This window comes from Harmonia axyridis, chromosome 1 (assembly GCF_914767665.1).
Source record: "Harmonia axyridis chromosome 1, icHarAxyr1.1, whole genome shotgun sequence".
Taxonomy (NCBI): Eukaryota; Metazoa; Arthropoda; class Insecta; order Coleoptera; family Coccinellidae; genus Harmonia; species Harmonia axyridis.
Window position 1 is genome coordinate 32,290,443 of NC_059501.1, and position 16,227 is coordinate 32,306,669.

The 16,227-nt window shown below is 33.7% G+C and overlaps 4 protein-coding genes across 4 annotated transcripts; 3 read left to right on the plus strand and 1 right to left on the minus strand.

Moving 5' to 3' along the window:
- The first annotated feature begins 4,967 nt into the window (after window positions 1-4,967).
- Window positions 4,968-7,899, plus strand: LOC123671216. Its single transcript, XM_045604942.1, has 3 exons — window positions 4,968-5,161; window positions 5,462-5,822; window positions 7,565-7,899. Exons 1-3 carry the CDS (start codon window positions 5,147-5,149, stop codon window positions 7,708-7,710), a joined length of 522 nt encoding a protein of 173 aa, XP_045460898.1. The 5' UTR covers window positions 4,968-5,146; the 3' UTR covers window positions 7,711-7,899.
- Window positions 7,900-10,876: 2,977 nt separating this feature from the next.
- On the plus strand, window positions 10,877-12,475 carry LOC123671215 (probable deoxyuridine 5'-triphosphate nucleotidohydrolase). Its single transcript, XM_045604941.1, has 3 exons — window positions 10,877-11,589; window positions 11,664-11,815; window positions 12,337-12,475. The coding sequence occupies exons 1-3, from the start codon at window positions 11,238-11,240 to the stop codon at window positions 12,391-12,393; spliced, it is 561 nt and encodes a 186-aa protein (XP_045460897.1). The 5' UTR covers window positions 10,877-11,237; the 3' UTR covers window positions 12,394-12,475.
- Window positions 12,476-13,256: 781 nt separating this feature from the next.
- On the minus strand, window positions 13,257-13,879 carry LOC123671217. The gene is given in 1 exon segment (XM_045604943.1): window positions 13,257-13,879. A coding segment is annotated over 1 exon segment (468 nt). The 5' UTR covers window positions 13,740-13,879; the 3' UTR covers window positions 13,257-13,271.
- A 402-nt stretch (window positions 13,880-14,281) lies between these two features.
- Window positions 14,282-14,926, plus strand: LOC123671218 (adenosine 5'-monophosphoramidase HINT1). Its single transcript, XM_045604944.1, has 2 exons — window positions 14,282-14,458; window positions 14,557-14,926. Exons 1-2 carry the CDS (start codon window positions 14,348-14,350, stop codon window positions 14,824-14,826), a joined length of 381 nt encoding a protein of 126 aa, XP_045460900.1. The 5' UTR covers window positions 14,282-14,347; the 3' UTR covers window positions 14,827-14,926.
- Window positions 14,927-16,227: the final 1,301 nt, after the last annotated feature.

Sequence of the window (16,227 nt, forward strand, 5' to 3'; positions counted from 1 at the left end):
GGCATAAGAGCGATATTAACGGAACTGAAATAGTTATCATTCGAACATTTGTAATAGATTCCATTACCACATTTTTAACATCTTAAAAACATTACGGACCGTGACGTGCCTTTATGAGAAATCGTCCTTGCTTCCTTTCATAACTAGCAATTGGTTTCTAGCACAGTTTTATCACTTTATTGCCTCTGTCGAAGATCGGTTTTGTTTACGTTATACCAGCTGCTGAAATCGAGGGTAGATTTTTGTGACCTAATACGGGTTTACGAACAATTCATGGAAAAAACCAAATATATTCAAGTAATGGAATTTTTATCTGTTTCGTCCAACAATTTTCATTGATTTCTTTAGTAGTTTATCAATTAATAATGTTTCCTGATTAAATTTGAATTCATAAGAAATAATTACACTCAATACATATTACGTCCATAAAACCTTTTTAACTTTTTATAAAAAAATCTTATCACGAATTTGCAAGGGCGTCGACTTGTATTTTTGCCGGGGCGGCAGAAACGCTAGAGCGGGTCCTTATTGAATATTATTATGAAATATGAAAGGACGAAAGGTATTGGTAGCGAACTCCATCTTTTTGATTCTTTACAATTTACGGCATAATTTGAAGAAAACTTAGAAATGTCGGCAAAAAAACGTACCGAATTCGTTATATTTAATTCGTTTTCTTTTCTCTTTGGTTCAAAAAATGGAAATAATGTATAACTTCGATCATTTTTTCCAATGATCGAAAAGTTCATTTCTAAATAATTCGTTGAATATTTTTTCCGGACAGATACTTTCATTTTTTGTTCTAGTCATTCATGTGTTCCTATTATTATTGTTACTTACAATCCTAAAATGAATTTTATTTTTTGTATAAGTTTGAACTTGTTGGTTTTGTTTTTGTTTTTTCTATGTTATTATTATTAAAATTTCCCAAACAGTCACCTTCAATTTTTCCATATTTCGGTAGAAGACCCCGATAAGCCAAAATAATTTTTTTGCATTTTGCAGAGTTGACTGTTAGGGCGGCAAATTGGGAATTTGCCTAGGGCGGCAATTTGGCTAGCGACGGCCCTGCCTTTTTCTCTTGGAGATCACAGAGCTGTAAGAGAATTCAGAATTAGATGTGATTGATTATGATATCATTGATTGTTATCGGTTAGTTAATGTAGATGAGAGGTTTTGATGACATGATAGTCCTGAAATTGGGCATGAATATTCGAGTGAAATATTTCACACATACAAATTGAATTTCAACCTAGTCCGATATGTTGCCAAGGAAATATTGGGCATTTTTTTATATTATCCTTGAATGATGTATTATTCTGATTGTTATTGGTTAGTTACTGTATAGATTAGAGGTTCTGATGACACGATACACTTTCAATTGGGTATTAACATTAGGGTGATAATTTTGCACATACAAATTGAATATCAACCTGGTCCGATATGTTGCCAAGCAAATATTGGGCATTTTGTCGATATTCTCCTTGAATTATCTTCTATTATTATTATTCAACGACAAGAGCTGAGGCTATCCCTATGAAGCTCAGAAACAAAATAATTGATACAGTATGTAAGTAATAAAGTAAATAAAAAAAATCACATGAAAAATATTTACAAATTTTAGAATTCGTAAAAGTGAGTTTACTTTTCTATTATTTATATTATTACGAATCATACGATATTATATATTTTTGAAATCAGGAAAAATTAAGCTTTCAAAAAATGGCACAGAAATCTAGTGTTCCCATTCGAAAAAACATAAATTTGGGTCATAGCTTCGTAATTAAAAACTCTTTTGAGAATATGAGCACGCCACTGGATTCTTCGTAAAAAAGTGCCTGTGTGTTTTAATTTCAGAGCTCTATCATCAGTATTAGCGGAGATATAAATGTTTTTCGATATCGCCATTTTTCCAATTTTCGCTTATAACTCGAAAACAAAAGAAGGTTGCCAAAAATGAATGCTACCCTTGTTAGTTTCGCAGAAAAAGAGACCGAGAATGGGGTATCAGATTTTGTCTATCTCCTCTGGTTTAAAAGTTTTAGTGCTAAAACATCGAAATTTGCCCACCCTGTACTGTCACAATTCAATAAAATATTTTCATTTGTTTCGAAGAAAATTGGGTTTAAGTGAATATCCCCTATCGGAATCTTACAGTATTTCCTGCATTATCAACCTATCATTTCGTAAATATTTTGAAGGTAAAACTGAGTCATCAAAAAACTTAATGAATTATTCTTAAAATTTCCTTCACGCATTTCTAATTACAAAAAAGTGCCACCTATACATCAAACAACTGGTCCTATAATTGAACGTCATTAACCTTGATGACTCAAAAAATTAGAAAAATCTGAGGAATCTGCAAACCGGTAGCGTTTATAGAAGGAGAGTTATATTCTCAATCAGGTTGTGAACTGTTGAACTGAACAGTAGGTATTCCACGTTCTTGAAATGTGTCGCTTTGTTAAGGTCGCAGTCTCCTGAAGTGGAATAGGAAAGCCTCGCCTTAGATAGGTATTTCAACTTTTTATATCTATCATGTACCTACAATATTTTTTAAAATAGTTGATTCAATGGCACATTGAATATTTGCCGTGGCAATGAAGCAGGTTTAACCTTGGGATCAACCTACAGAAAAGAAATACAATCTTTCCAATATCTTGGGAATTCAACGGCTGTTCATCAGGAAGGAAAATATTTCTAATATTATGAATTCAAGTAGAAAATATGGAAATTCTTCCGGTTTTTGATGATAATAACAATAAATTTCATCATTATCGAGGATTTTCGTCATTTCCTAACAATTTTTATATTATGACCAGTCTTGAAATTTAATTTGTCAATTGAATGTGACAAAGAAACTAAATACATTTAGAGATAGCAAGAGAGATAGAGATTCAGGTTTCAGATACATCGGTATTCGGCACTCCCTCAAATTTTTCAGCAATAATTTATGCTCTGAAAGAAATAGATATTGAATTAAAACAAAAAACATGCATATACGAATAATAATATGTATGTCCGCTAGCTCTCCACTCAAAATTGTTATTTCAAATGTACGAAAAACGACAACAATAATAATAATAATTTGCATTTTTCATTTTTTGTAGAACAACATACAACTCTCATTATAGAAAGTTCAGTAAAGGGTTAAGTATAAACCTGATGGAAATAATCTGTTGATCACTGGATCTATTAGCACTTTACTGATGAAGGTACCTGCACTATTGATCTATCAATTCACCGGATCTACGAATCTCTATGGCTCTATGTATGTGCTAAGTAGATCTATCAGCTAGATAGATCAGCTGACTTGATAATCTGATATCTGAATAACACTGAAAAAATGTAGAATGTGATTCTGTGAGGAAAATTTGAGGTGGGTATTTGGTATATATATTTTTGAAAAACCTCCCCTTCCGAAAATTAACCAAAAAATTATTTTTTTTTATTTTCCATGTTTATTGAGCTAAAGACACGAGACTTGGTAAATATCATTTGTCAATGAACCATTTCGAAATGTTTTCAACCCTAAAATATGCTCAGAAGGGATTGAAATAGTAAACCCCTAAAATATTTTTTTGTTATAACCTTCTTTGAACATATTCCTTCCAAAAAAACATTACTAAAAAGTGGTGTTACTTTTCCGGATGGAGCTTTTTCAAAAAACTTATACCAAATACCCACCTTAATTTCATCACAGAATCACCCCTTACATTTTTTTGATATTATTCAGATACATCCTGTATACTTAATGAAGGCATTGCCTTATCGTTGAGTCCATTAGGCATGATTATTATTATCTTGGCTTTCCGGAGATCTGGAAACAAAACTTTGAATTTTTAGTGTAAGTTTGAGTAGTTAATACGCAATATTTCCTCCGAGTTTTTGGATTTATAGCAGATTATATTTTCTGGATAATTCAAAAATACTGATTCTTTACTGAAACTCAATAATTCGTTGTCAAACCTTACCAGGAGTATTATGAGAATTTCGGCAGGAAATGAAAAAAAATAATATTTCAGAACTTCGACACCTTTTAAAATATTACCCAGATTTCAGTAATAATTCTCGAATAGAAAGTTTATTCATCAGTAAAATTCAACAACATAAATGTGTTAATATTCTTCGAGAAAAGAAAATATTTGAAATTGTTCTGATTTATTTAAGGGGTAAATAAATGTCTTCGAATGTTCTGCTTCTAATTATATCGGTATAAATCGAAAAAAAAGAATCCAACTTCTTAATTTCCGTAATATTATTCTGAAATTTAAAAAAATTTTTCTTAGAATAAATTTAACATGATTGTATTTCATGTAATGAAAAGAAGGCTCTGGATGAGATCAGTATATGGACAAGTGCGCCAAATTCTTTTTTTATGATAGTGCTTCTCTGAAGATTATTTTATTTCAATGAAATATATTTTTGAATAAGGAAAATGTGAATGTCCATTTATTATATTTTCAAAACTCAGATTTCTTATATTTCAGTTGCATTAAATTCCAACATTGATTTCAGTAAGAATTCGCAAAATATTCCCATAGAAAAGTAGAATAATGTCCTTTTTTAGAAAAAAACTGAATCTTGGTTCCTGATAACAGATCTTTCAAAATTTAATATTTTGCCTAGAATATACCGAAAAATGTCACCTCTTAAAGTTGTCGAGGTACTCATGAAACACATTTTATGCCCACAATAAAATCATCCCGATCCAGATAGGTACATCACATCCAAACTACACTGCATTAAAACCAGAACCGAACTACTACAAGAATTCCTCCAATCCACGCACCTATTCCATTGGCGTAACAAAAAATCGAACGAACCTTGATCGCCATTCGGAAGTATCGATAAAGGACAATCGTAATGCGAAATGAACGCAAATTCTTATCAATATTTCGTCATGTATATCTCCTATTAAAATCACCCCATTTACTGAATCGAGTGAACGCACCTGCTTTCAATTCAAGGATCATACCCTAGATATAATTATTCCAATATTTTATTCCATATATGTGTGGGATAGGTTTAAAAATATCGTAACTGTTGCATTTCTTTACGGAACGGGTAATGAGGGCGTGGTAAATGTATATATAGGACACGAAATGGATTATCTGTCACAAAGCGACACATCTCTTAAGACAACATGTTTGTAAAACTGGTAAGTAGTGTCTGTAGTGATCTGCAGTGATAACAAATGGATTAAATCAGTGTATTCGTGTGTGGTGTTCTGTGCTCCCTGTTCCGGCCCCTAAAACGCACCAGAATTTGGATCTAGCAGTTAGGACTATCTCAAAAATCGTCGCCAACGATAAAACCTAAATTTCACCCTAAGTGTAAATTCGTGTGGAATACAGAAGTGCCTTAAATTTCAATAACCCCCAAGTGATATGAAAAAATAACGAGAAAATATCTAAATCATTTCATTTTGGTTATTACAAATTTTTCCTCGTATTTGCAGGTAGTATTGGCTTCAGCGGTGGCCTACGCCTCAGCAGTATGGAATGGACCCCTTGCAGGTGGTGTACCAGCTCACCAATACCCAGCCGGTGTAAGTCCCCAAGCCTGCCCCAATTTCCCAAACTGCGCCAACCCTGCAGTAGCAGCTAATCCAAATGCCCCAGCTCCAAACGCATGGGCACAACCTCAACCTGCATGGAACCAAGGAAACCAATGGAACCAAGGTAACCAATGGAACCCAGCTCCAGTCCCACAATGGAACGGAGGTGGTCAGAATGCTTTGGACAGAGGCGAATACATCGGAGATGGAGATTACCATGGTGAAGGGCTTCGTGAAGCTGGTGCTTACGGAAGAGTAGATGGTGAGATATTAGTAGATTCAGCTCAGTTCTATGAATTGCTTTTACTAGGCTCTCCGAGTATATTTCTGCCAATGAAAGTTTGTTTCGAAACATAGAAAGAAGCATACGATGTTCGTTAATTTTAATCTATACCTTGTTGAGGAAGGCTTAAGCTATTTATCAATTATAGAACCAAATTTTACCTCTTAGAAAGCTGCGGGGCAATATAGTGGTTCTCAGGGAATTGTTGCTTTATTCTTTATATGGAAGGTTAGTTTAATATTGCCAAATGTGGTCATTTATTTAATGAAAAAATGGCAATAATCACCTACTAGTTAGTAGTTACTCATCGACCATCAAAAATCCAAACTGTGAATAATATTCGTATTTTCCACTGACAATTTTGTGCAGAATGTTTAATCAGTAAGAGAAAATTTTTTCGCAGTTAATGTAAACATGATTTTTAATGGTAAAATCCAACTAGGGGTTCCGTGAATACGGCCGTTCGACATTTAGTTTACCTGATAATCACAAAATACTGATTTGTTTGATTCATTTTGATAAGCTTTCAAAACTATAGCATCTTCTTAATAATTTTATTATATCAAAGAAACACTTGGATAATTTTTTGTGGCTATTCTAAGAAAATTAACTAGAAAATCACTGGCTAAAATTTTCTCTGAAAGCTGCAGTTACTTACAAACAACGCTAATATCATGAAATTGTTGCTACAGAAAGCGAAAGAGCATGAAAGATGCCAAAATTTGGCGTTGTCTGTCAATAAAACGAAAAATTTGTACATTCATCAATATTTATTTCATAGCATTCGAATTACGCTCTTTCTTGAATAATACACTTACGTCTAATAGTTATCCGACTATCCAGACATTTTCAAGCGCTTTGTAGAAAATCAACATCAGTAGCACTTCGAACTCTTTTCTGCATTGGTTGAAGCCAAATCAGGGTTAGCTGGTAGCTATATTAGATTTAAAATGTTTTGTAAAATTTTTTAGGGTCCGTTATCCACAAGTTTTTCTATCACCAATTGGGTGCAATGAGATCGACTAGAGGCATTTCTCAGTGGCTGCTTTTACAACACGTCATATGATAGTAACCAAGACTGTTTTGCCGGCAATAATTGTGCTTATTTACCAACAAAATGAATTTCGACAATCCCTTTTCAAAGGACCATATGCCGGTACCACACTTACTTTGTTGTACAGTCCACTAGATGTTGTATCTCCATTTCGCGCTTATACTGGGAGTGTCGTCAGCATCATAAAACATGAAGGTTTTCAGATTCACAGTAGACATAATATTTTACGGGTGTAGTAGTAAAAACACTCTTTTCCAAAGAACCTTAACATGCATTTAACGAACGTTTCGACAAAGATTTTGTCCTCTTGAGAAACTAAAAATAACTTTTAGTTTCTGGAGAGGACAACATCATTCTCGAAACGTTTGTTAAACTCTTTAAAGAATTTTGTGGATTAGAATGTTGTTACTACATCAGTTATGATAGGAGCCCAAATATAGTAGAATAATTTTCTCCTGGAATATTTGTTCCAGTCTTCAAATTAGTCCAAAGACGATCTTGCTAAATATTATAATCGAAATCAGAGCAAAACAGCTTGATATCTAACAACGAACATAGTGGAAAAGTAAAAAGCAATATTCATGTGACTTCGTCATCTCGGTCACATTTTCTACAAACTGCAACAGGTACACTTATCATCCATAGTATGTTATTATCATTTTTCTAGGCCCTGAAACTTGGACTAACCCACAACAAAATCAGTGGAACCAAGGTGGTCAATGGAACCCACAACCAGCTGCTCATGCCATCCCAGCTCAAATTCCTGCTGGAGTTGACCCAGGATCATGCCCTAACTATCCTTTCTGTCACTAGATTATTGAAAATCTCCACCACTGCCATCCTTCTTTAATAGGAAATTCCAAAAGTTAGACACCAGTTGACAACACCTCGTGTTTGTTTAGTTTTATAATGATAGTCGAAAAAGATGTGTTCTGGATATTTTGTTGTAAGATAAATGTATAGAATTTTTTTTTTATTTTGAATTAAAATGATTTTATTAAACTGTATGTCATTTTGTCTTCGGGATTATATATAGACACAATACGTAAAAAACGGCCGAAATTATTAGCAGTCTCAACAGTCTCAATCAAAGAAAAACCTCGTAAGCATTTTCATGCAGTCAAAAAGATTCAGTTTAACCGTCTTGGAATTGATTATAAAAACTAACAATTAAAATCAACTTCTCTTTCACGATGTTTTCTACGGTACATTCTGTACCCGAGCCTATCAAATAGTGATCTCTTTCGGGTTACAAAACATTTTTGCTTTGCTATTCAAAAACTTTCACTGCCAAAATTAATTCAAGACTATTCTGAACAATTTTGTTTTGTGTCTGTCCCTGTGTCTGCCGCTCTGGTTGTATTTCGGTCTGTCTGTCAGTGTGGCCGCAAACAATTCCTTAGGGAAGTGCCTTACTTTCAACATAGTATTGACTACATTCGTCAATGCTACTGAGATTTTCTGGGGGAGGTTTCTCAACGTCAAGTTAGTGATGCTGTCCGATCCTGGTGCGGTTTTCACTTTGCATGATATTATAGTGTTCTGGATTTTCTTAACGGTTGCGAAACCGATAGTTTCTATCGGCAGAGCTGCATCAACATTCGGCAAGATCATCTGCGACAGCTTCCTCCTTTTTTTCTGGACTATAGCATTCCTTGTAGAGCGTGAATTGGTGAGGTCCTATCTGAGCGCAGTGCCTTGGCCATTCGCCAAACACTGTTGTCTTCTCTGCCAAGAGAATTTTTCTTTTCCCAGCGATCATTTCGAACATTTTTGACAGCCTTCTTGTCTCAAGCGTTGAACTGATTGAACCAAAGACCAATAAGTGATTGAAGACTTGACGGACCTCAAGGGTAAGTGTGTTCTGAACTCTCAGCTTCGCCCTGTGCTTTCTCCCTTATTAAGCTCCTTGATATCTTCAGGGATTAAGTAATTCTAGGATTGGCTATGAGCTTAATTGACCCTTGAGAAGAGTGAGGCTGTTCTCTTCAGCCGAAAGAGGATAAATCACCACTGACACGTCGTACTGTTCGGTAGGAGTATCAAATGGACAACGACACTAAATATCTGGGAGTAATACTTTCCAATAAACTCATTTGGAAACAAGACGTCATACGTCAGCTAAGACGAAGGAAAAGCCAACAGCGGCGTCGATACAAGAGCTACTATGCAGAAGCAGCTCAATGTCTCTTTTCATGAACACCTGCGAATACCATTCCTAGACTACCATTTAATTAAATTCAGTTTGAAGACGTTCGACAAAGAGAAAAATCACGAAAACCTCCTTATAAAGAAGGTTTGCAGCTACGATGAAAAAGTCCCAAGGAAACATAATACTTAGACCGAAAATGGCACTTCCCCAGGAAGTAAAGGGTGTTTTTTTAGAGCTATAGAACATTAAATTGCAATAAAACAACGATAGATTATTCGATTGACATGAATTTTATTTATCCGCAAGATAATCTTGTGACATTACATTATAAATATGATTTCTGGCATATGACCGCCACGGCTAGCTCGGATGTAGTACAATCTGGACGTCCGATTTTCGATGACTTTTTCCAACATTTGTGGCCGTATATCGGCAATAACACGGCGAATGTTGTCTTCCAAATGGTCAAGGGTTTGTGGCTTATCCGCATAGACCAATCATTCACATAGATCCATAGAAAGTAGTCTAGCGGTGTTGAATCACAAGATCTTGGAGGCCAATTCACAGGTCCAAAACGTGAAATTATGCGGTCACCAAACGTGTCTTTCAATAAATCGATTGTGGCACGAGCTGTGTGACATGTTGCGCCGTCTTGTTGAAACCACAGCTCCTGGACATCATGGTTGTTCAATTCAGGAATGAAAAAGTTAGTAATCATGGCTCTATACCGATCACCATTGACTGTAACGTTCTGGCCATCATCTTTTTCGAAGAAGTACGGATCAATGATTCCACCAGCCCATAAAGCGCACCAAACAGTCAGTTTTTCTGGATGTAACGGTGTTTAGACATACACTTGAGGATTAGCTTCATTCCAAATGCGGCAGTTTTGTTTGTTGGCGTAGCCATTCAACCAGAAGTGAGCTTCATAGCTAAACAAAATAAAATGGACGTAGTGCACGATACGTATTCCGCACAGAACCATTATTTTCGAAATGAAATTGCACTATTTGCAAGCGTTGTTCAGGCGTGAGTCTATTCATTTGCCAAACCAAACTGAGAATAAATCACTTGACAGCTGTTAAATCGGTCACCATCTTGAACAGTAATGCCGAACTTAAAGTTATATACCTCGAAAAAAAAACACCCGTTACATATTTAGCCACAAATCGACTCACACAAAGAATGTGTAATTAGTAGTTACACAAATACTTTTTACTGGCATATTGCCACCTGATAGACAAAACTCATTACTTCACCAGAGGTGAATTGCACTGAGAAGTATTAAAAGGTCTTACTGCAAAAGAGGTTGAAATTCAAAGTTCAATCGAATTTCAGTTAGGAGAAATCCAGCGTTGAGTTACAAATCTACGATCTAGAATCATCTCAAAATGCTTATTACCGCAGTAGTGAGCGAAAAATAAGGTGAACAAACGACTAGACTCACTAGACCATGCACGGCCAAAATCCCGGAATTTTCAAATTTTGTTATTCCTGTTATTCCTTCTGCTTGTCTGGTTTTAATGAAAGTTAATTTGTATGTCCAGGTTGGATGGAAAACTATTGAGAAGGAATTTCAGCTTTTCCAGATATAGGGTACGCGTTGAGTATGCGCGAACGTGGAATTTCTGGTATTCCGATATCTCGCCATATCATTATTTAGCGTAGAAATCGTTACATTCTATCGAAGTTATTTTAGAAATAAATATCTACTTACCAGCTGGTCAGGGTGTTATTGACGCAAGTAATCTTTTAAATAAACTAATTCCACCCATATGTTTGAATCTATGGTTTTTTGTTTTCTGTGGTTAAATCAGTAAGAAAAATTGCGAAGTATTTGTTAATATATTAATGTTTTAATTGTTCTTATCCAATTTTTTTTGTTATTTTATTTGCAGTCGAAATCAGCACAAAGACGATATCTGATAAGAAACATTCTTCACCTACCCCAACCTTCAAAAGGCGAAAAAAATTTAATCCTGCATCGAATATTCAAACTGAAAATCAATACCTATTTCCTGCTATTTGAATTTGATTGATTTCTACTTACAATATATTGATATTTTGCTGTCTCCTTAAATCCAGATCAGAATAATTTTTAGTAGGCCAATTTTTTGATGAAAACATATAACCGAAACCGATTTAACCTCTACAAGTTTGCCGCGTAAAATTTAGCGGTTTTATTAGTATGACTTCTATTTCTGCAATTTACAGATCTGTTAGAATTGTTGACCTCCTCAGTAGTAATCTCTTTGCTAGTCAAATTAAACAGTTTAGTATTAATAAAAAGTTCCTTTCTTGTGATACAATGAGTTCCTGCGTCCTAAAATTCTCAAAAATTTTACCTGAGGCTAACAATCCGGTAAAAGGGTCCACAAAGGCAGCAGGATACGACCTGAAAAGTGCCGTAGAATGTGTTGTTCCTCCACGCGGAAAAGCCCTAGTAGACACCGGTCTTGTAATAGAACTTCCTGAAGGATGCTATGGAAGAGTAGCTCCTAGATCTGGGTTAGCAGTTAAAAGTTTTATTGATGTCGGAGGTAATAAATAGTTTTAACAGAATTTTCAAAGATACCTACCTAATTTTGTTATTTCTCAATGTTTTATCATTTAGCTGGTGTTATTGATGAAGATTACCGAGGACCTCTCAAAGTTGTCTTGTTCAATCATGGGGAAGAACCATTTACAGTAAATGTTGGTGATCGAATAGCTCAACTTATTTGTGAAAGAATTTACTACCCAGAGCTACAAGAAGTTGAACATAAGGCAAGTTTTCCATATAAAAATCAAATAACTTGATCTTTCACAAAAATATGAATAAGATTAGGAAGTACCCAACATTTCAGTAGTTGATTTAAGTGGGGTTTTTTTGCACCGCGACCTTACCATCTAATAAGCTTACCTAACTGTGATCTGGGTTCATATAACTATCAATAGGGTGTGAATATAAATTATCATTTTAAATCTTTTTGGCATTATAGAAATCAGGATTGGAGAATTCCGGACTTGTTAGCCGTGTTCTAGTCGGCTTTTCACCTGAAGATATCTCAGAATTCTCCAATTCTGTCATACAATGCGGCCATGAAAGCCTTCACCACTAAATAATAGAAACCTTTTCAGTTACGATTCATAACAATAATTCAAAGTGTATTGACTTGTTATATAATAAAACTCTGTATGGCTAGTATATTAAGCTAGAAGCAAAAGATTTTGTAGAATATTTCAGTTATATGGATAATGTGACATCCTGTATACAATTTACTTCATTAAATTAATTACTTTTTCAGGAACTGGTGAAGACTGTAAGAGGTGATCAAGGTTTTGGTTCAACTGGTATAAATTAAAACCAATTTTTTTTTTTTTATTTTTATATCCCCATTTTGTGTTGATTTTACTCTGCCGTTTTTGTTATTATGAATTACTAAATAAAGGAACTTTATATAAAGCTGTATTTTGGTTTTTTAAAATATATTCCTTTCTTCTTTCCTAAAATGAGTTTCAATCATTTCACCACAATTAAGATATTTCTTATTACTGACTTGTAAACAAAGTTACAAGAACAATTCAAAAAAAAAAATAATAATAAGTGCACCTAAACGGTAGAAAAGCATTCAGGGAGAATATACAAAAATAAGGGTTTAATTCAACTTCATATATTTGACATATAAAAATATAACAAAACAATTTTATTAAATATTAAAAAATACTTTCAAGGAAAAGTCCTCTTGAAAGAATGTACATTTTGAAGCTTAAAAATTATAAAGATTCGATAAATGGACGGAATCTGTTAAAAATGTAATTGATAAACCTATGTTCTATAAAATATCCCAATCTATACATTATTAACAAATCTGAAATTGTTAACAAGGAAGTGGGATCCACTTGTCATCAATTACATATATGAGATATGTAAAATCAATCCTTAAAAAGTATTTGCAATTGACAATAAAATAACATTTGATTAAATGGACATAATTTGTTAAAAATGGAATTGATGAAACCTTTGTTTTATAAACCTATCTTCTATAAAATATCCTAATCTATACATTATTAACAAATTTGAAGTTATGCAGAAATTGTTAACAAGGAAGTGGGATTCACTTGTCATCAATTACATATATGGGATATATAAAAATCAATCCTTAAAAATTATTTGCAGTTGACTATAAAATAATTAACATATCGACTCAAGAAAATGTCTTGATTATGTTTTACCTTATAATCAAAGTATTCATAAATTAATAAACAAAATACTTGACAAAATTAGCCCAAGAGAAGGTAAAATAAATGAAGAACCATTACATCTCTGATCTAAAAAACAAAAACACCATGTAGTAGAATCATAATAGTCTCTTTTAATATCCAACTCTTTAATGCTATTATTCACATATCTTGCAAGATTTGCATTGACTGAAGCCTTTCTGCATCCTTCATACCTATCAGCAGGTATATCAGTACGTTTTCCTATTAGGTTACTCAAACAGCTTCTAGTTATCACAGTCTCACTATCCTTTTTCTCTAAAATTTTCACACAAACATCATCGTCTTCCGGACATACTGTTGTCCAATGCCATAACCAATTGAAGTCTTCTCCACATCCTGGAGTATTAGAAACACATTCATAACACCAAAGTGCAGATGTCTCTTTGGCCAAATAGATGAAAAATACGGTAAATAAAATACTCCTCATTTTGAAATAATAACCACTTTCAAATATTTACAGTAGGAGTTCTTTCCTAAATTAGATGCTCAACTAATTAATTAGGGAGCATTAATGAATCACCAAAAGCCAAATATATTTAATTCATTCACTTATATATAAGTAAAATTCACTACTGATAACACTATATTCGTTTTCTAAATTTCAATATTTTATTCAGTTACATCAAATATCAATGAAACTTTAAATATAATTCATAATATGAATGATGAATATAAATATTTATTAATTTTGAAGAAGCTGACAACAGTGACAACACCCATTATTTGTAAATAATATCTACCAAACCATAGAGCAGACAGAATGCTCAGTGGTACTACTAACTACTGACACTACTTTGGGAAATAAGATAATTCAAATAAATGACTCGGAGCAATAAAATATTTTTCTTATATTATTATACTAAGGTGGATCACAGCCTCAGGACTACTGTGGATAAATGACTCTTCCTCTGCCATAATCTTCTAAAATAGTTCTGCACTATTTCATTTTTCTAAATTGTCATCTGTCATTATTAGTTATTGGCACTTGACAGGCAGGAGCAGAATCCATCAGGAGAAGGATCATAATCCTGCAGGATGGCTGACGAGGTTGAGCTAGCTCAAAATGCACAAGCTGGAGATGATACAATATTTGGAAAAATTTTAAGAAAAGAGATCCCATGTAATTTTATCTATGAGGATAATTTGGTGAGTATTGTCCAGAAAATTCAAAGATACTAGAATTCCAATTTTATATACAACTAAACCGTTGCAATTTGAATTTCATAAAAATAATAATATTTCAGTGCGTTGCTTTTGATGATATCAGTCCACAAGCTCCAGTCCATTATTTGGTAATTCCAAGAAAACCTATTACCCAATTGTCCAAATCGGAAGATTCAGACGCTGAACTCCTAGGTCATTTACTGATAGTAGCTAAAAAAATCGCCCAAAAAAGAAATCTGAAGAATGGTTTTCGTATTGTTATCAATGATGGACCTATAGGAGCCCAATCTGTTTATCATCTTCATATACATGTTTTGTCTGGAAGACAAATGCAATGGCCACCAGGTTAAGAGTAATGAGTAATCTATTAGTTTAAAATATTAGAATTCTTGAATAGTTATTTTGATTGTAACAAAGTTTTTCAATAAATACTTGGGAATTCAAGAAAGAATTACTCTCTGTAGTATGTGTAGTGTAGTAATAGGGTTGTGAGAAATTGTTGACTTTCTCACATGTTGAACTCTTCTTTTATTATTTAGATTTTAAAAATTTCGAGTGTGGATAATAATAAACAGTTGGTAAATGATCGCATTCTGGATAGAGCATCTTGTAGAACTCTCAAAGATGTGCATGCCACCATTGTATTATTAAATTAAAAACATGATAACTTAGGCAAACCAATACTTGATGATCCTGCCAGGATCCTTATTATTTCGTCACAATGTACATAATTTTAGAATTTTGAGTCTCAAACGATAAGATTTAATTCACTGATCACGAATTCTATTCTATTCTGTTCAATTGTATACATGACAATTTTCAAACAGAAGGACCAAGACACTTCAAAACTGCAGATTCAATCAAAATGTAATATTGCATTTCTAGCTGTCTGTAAACATGATAACTCGCGAAAGGATAGACCTTGAAATTTGCAGTGTATTGTGTTTTGAAAAACAAACGAAGGTCCACGAAAATAATTCTGATTTCAATTGTAAATAAAAAAAATATCGGCTTGGCTTCACTCGCCAAGCTGCGCGAAACTGCGTTGTGCCACAATTCAATCCTCAAATTGTTATTATCCAGTTTTATTGTGTTATTCCAAAATATTCATGGTTTTCTCAAATAATACCTGGGATTTCCATAATGGACAAAAATGTTATCCGACTTTACAAAATTTAATTTTATAGCCCTTTCTTGGTTTTTCCAAGCAATTCTTCAACTAAAAAAAAATAGGTTGTAGATACCTAGATATATTGGTGGGGCTTTGGCCAAGAAAAAAAAAGTTTGGGAACCACTACTCTAAAACCACAATGGAAAATGCTCAATGCATTTGGTGCCAGTCCCATTAGGCCTCTGTCTGGGCGTCTTTCAGACATATACTTGCATTACTTGCAATAGAAAGATGTGTGGAAATTAACCTAGCAAGAAACCATAAGAAATATGAGTGGTTCCTTCTGATAGTCAGGTTTCAATCAAAGCACTGAACTCACATATCATTGTTTCTAAGATAGTATTGGAGTGCCGAACTAAACTCAATGAAATAGATAAGAATAAGAAGGTCTTATTAATCTGAGTTGAAGGTAATTGAGAGGACATCACACTTGCCAGAAAGAGAACACAAACCCCTTTCATTTGCCTGGAAGCTGTGTGTGGTATAGGCAAATGTACCTACAAGAATTTCAGGATAAGAAAAAAACTGAAAGAGAAACTGGCGAAATCTTCCTGGGATATATCATTCCAAAAATTTTTTT

Bases quoted from the DNA above. Each gene is read 5' to 3' on its own strand.
- LOC123671216 (XM_045604942.1), top strand. The intron at 5,823-7,564 runs GTGAGATATTAG...TCATTTTTCTAG, and splicing joins TGCTTACGGAAGAGTAGATG to GCCCTGAAACTTGGACTAAC.
- LOC123671215 (XM_045604941.1), top strand. From the start codon at position 11,238: ATGACTTCTATTTCTGCAATTTACAGATCTGTTAGAATTGTTGACCTC. The intron at 11,590-11,663 runs GTAATAAATAGT...TTTATCATTTAG, and splicing joins AAGTTTTATTGATGTCGGAG to CTGGTGTTATTGATGAAGAT. The intron at 11,816-12,336 runs GCAAGTTTTCCA...TTACTTTTTCAG, and splicing joins TACAAGAAGTTGAACATAAG to GAACTGGTGAAGACTGTAAG.
- LOC123671218 (XM_045604944.1), top strand. From the start codon at position 14,348: ATGGCTGACGAGGTTGAGCTAGCTCAAAATGCACAAGCTGGAGATGAT. The intron at 14,459-14,556 runs GTGAGTATTGTC...ATAATATTTCAG, and splicing joins TTATCTATGAGGATAATTTG to TGCGTTGCTTTTGATGATAT.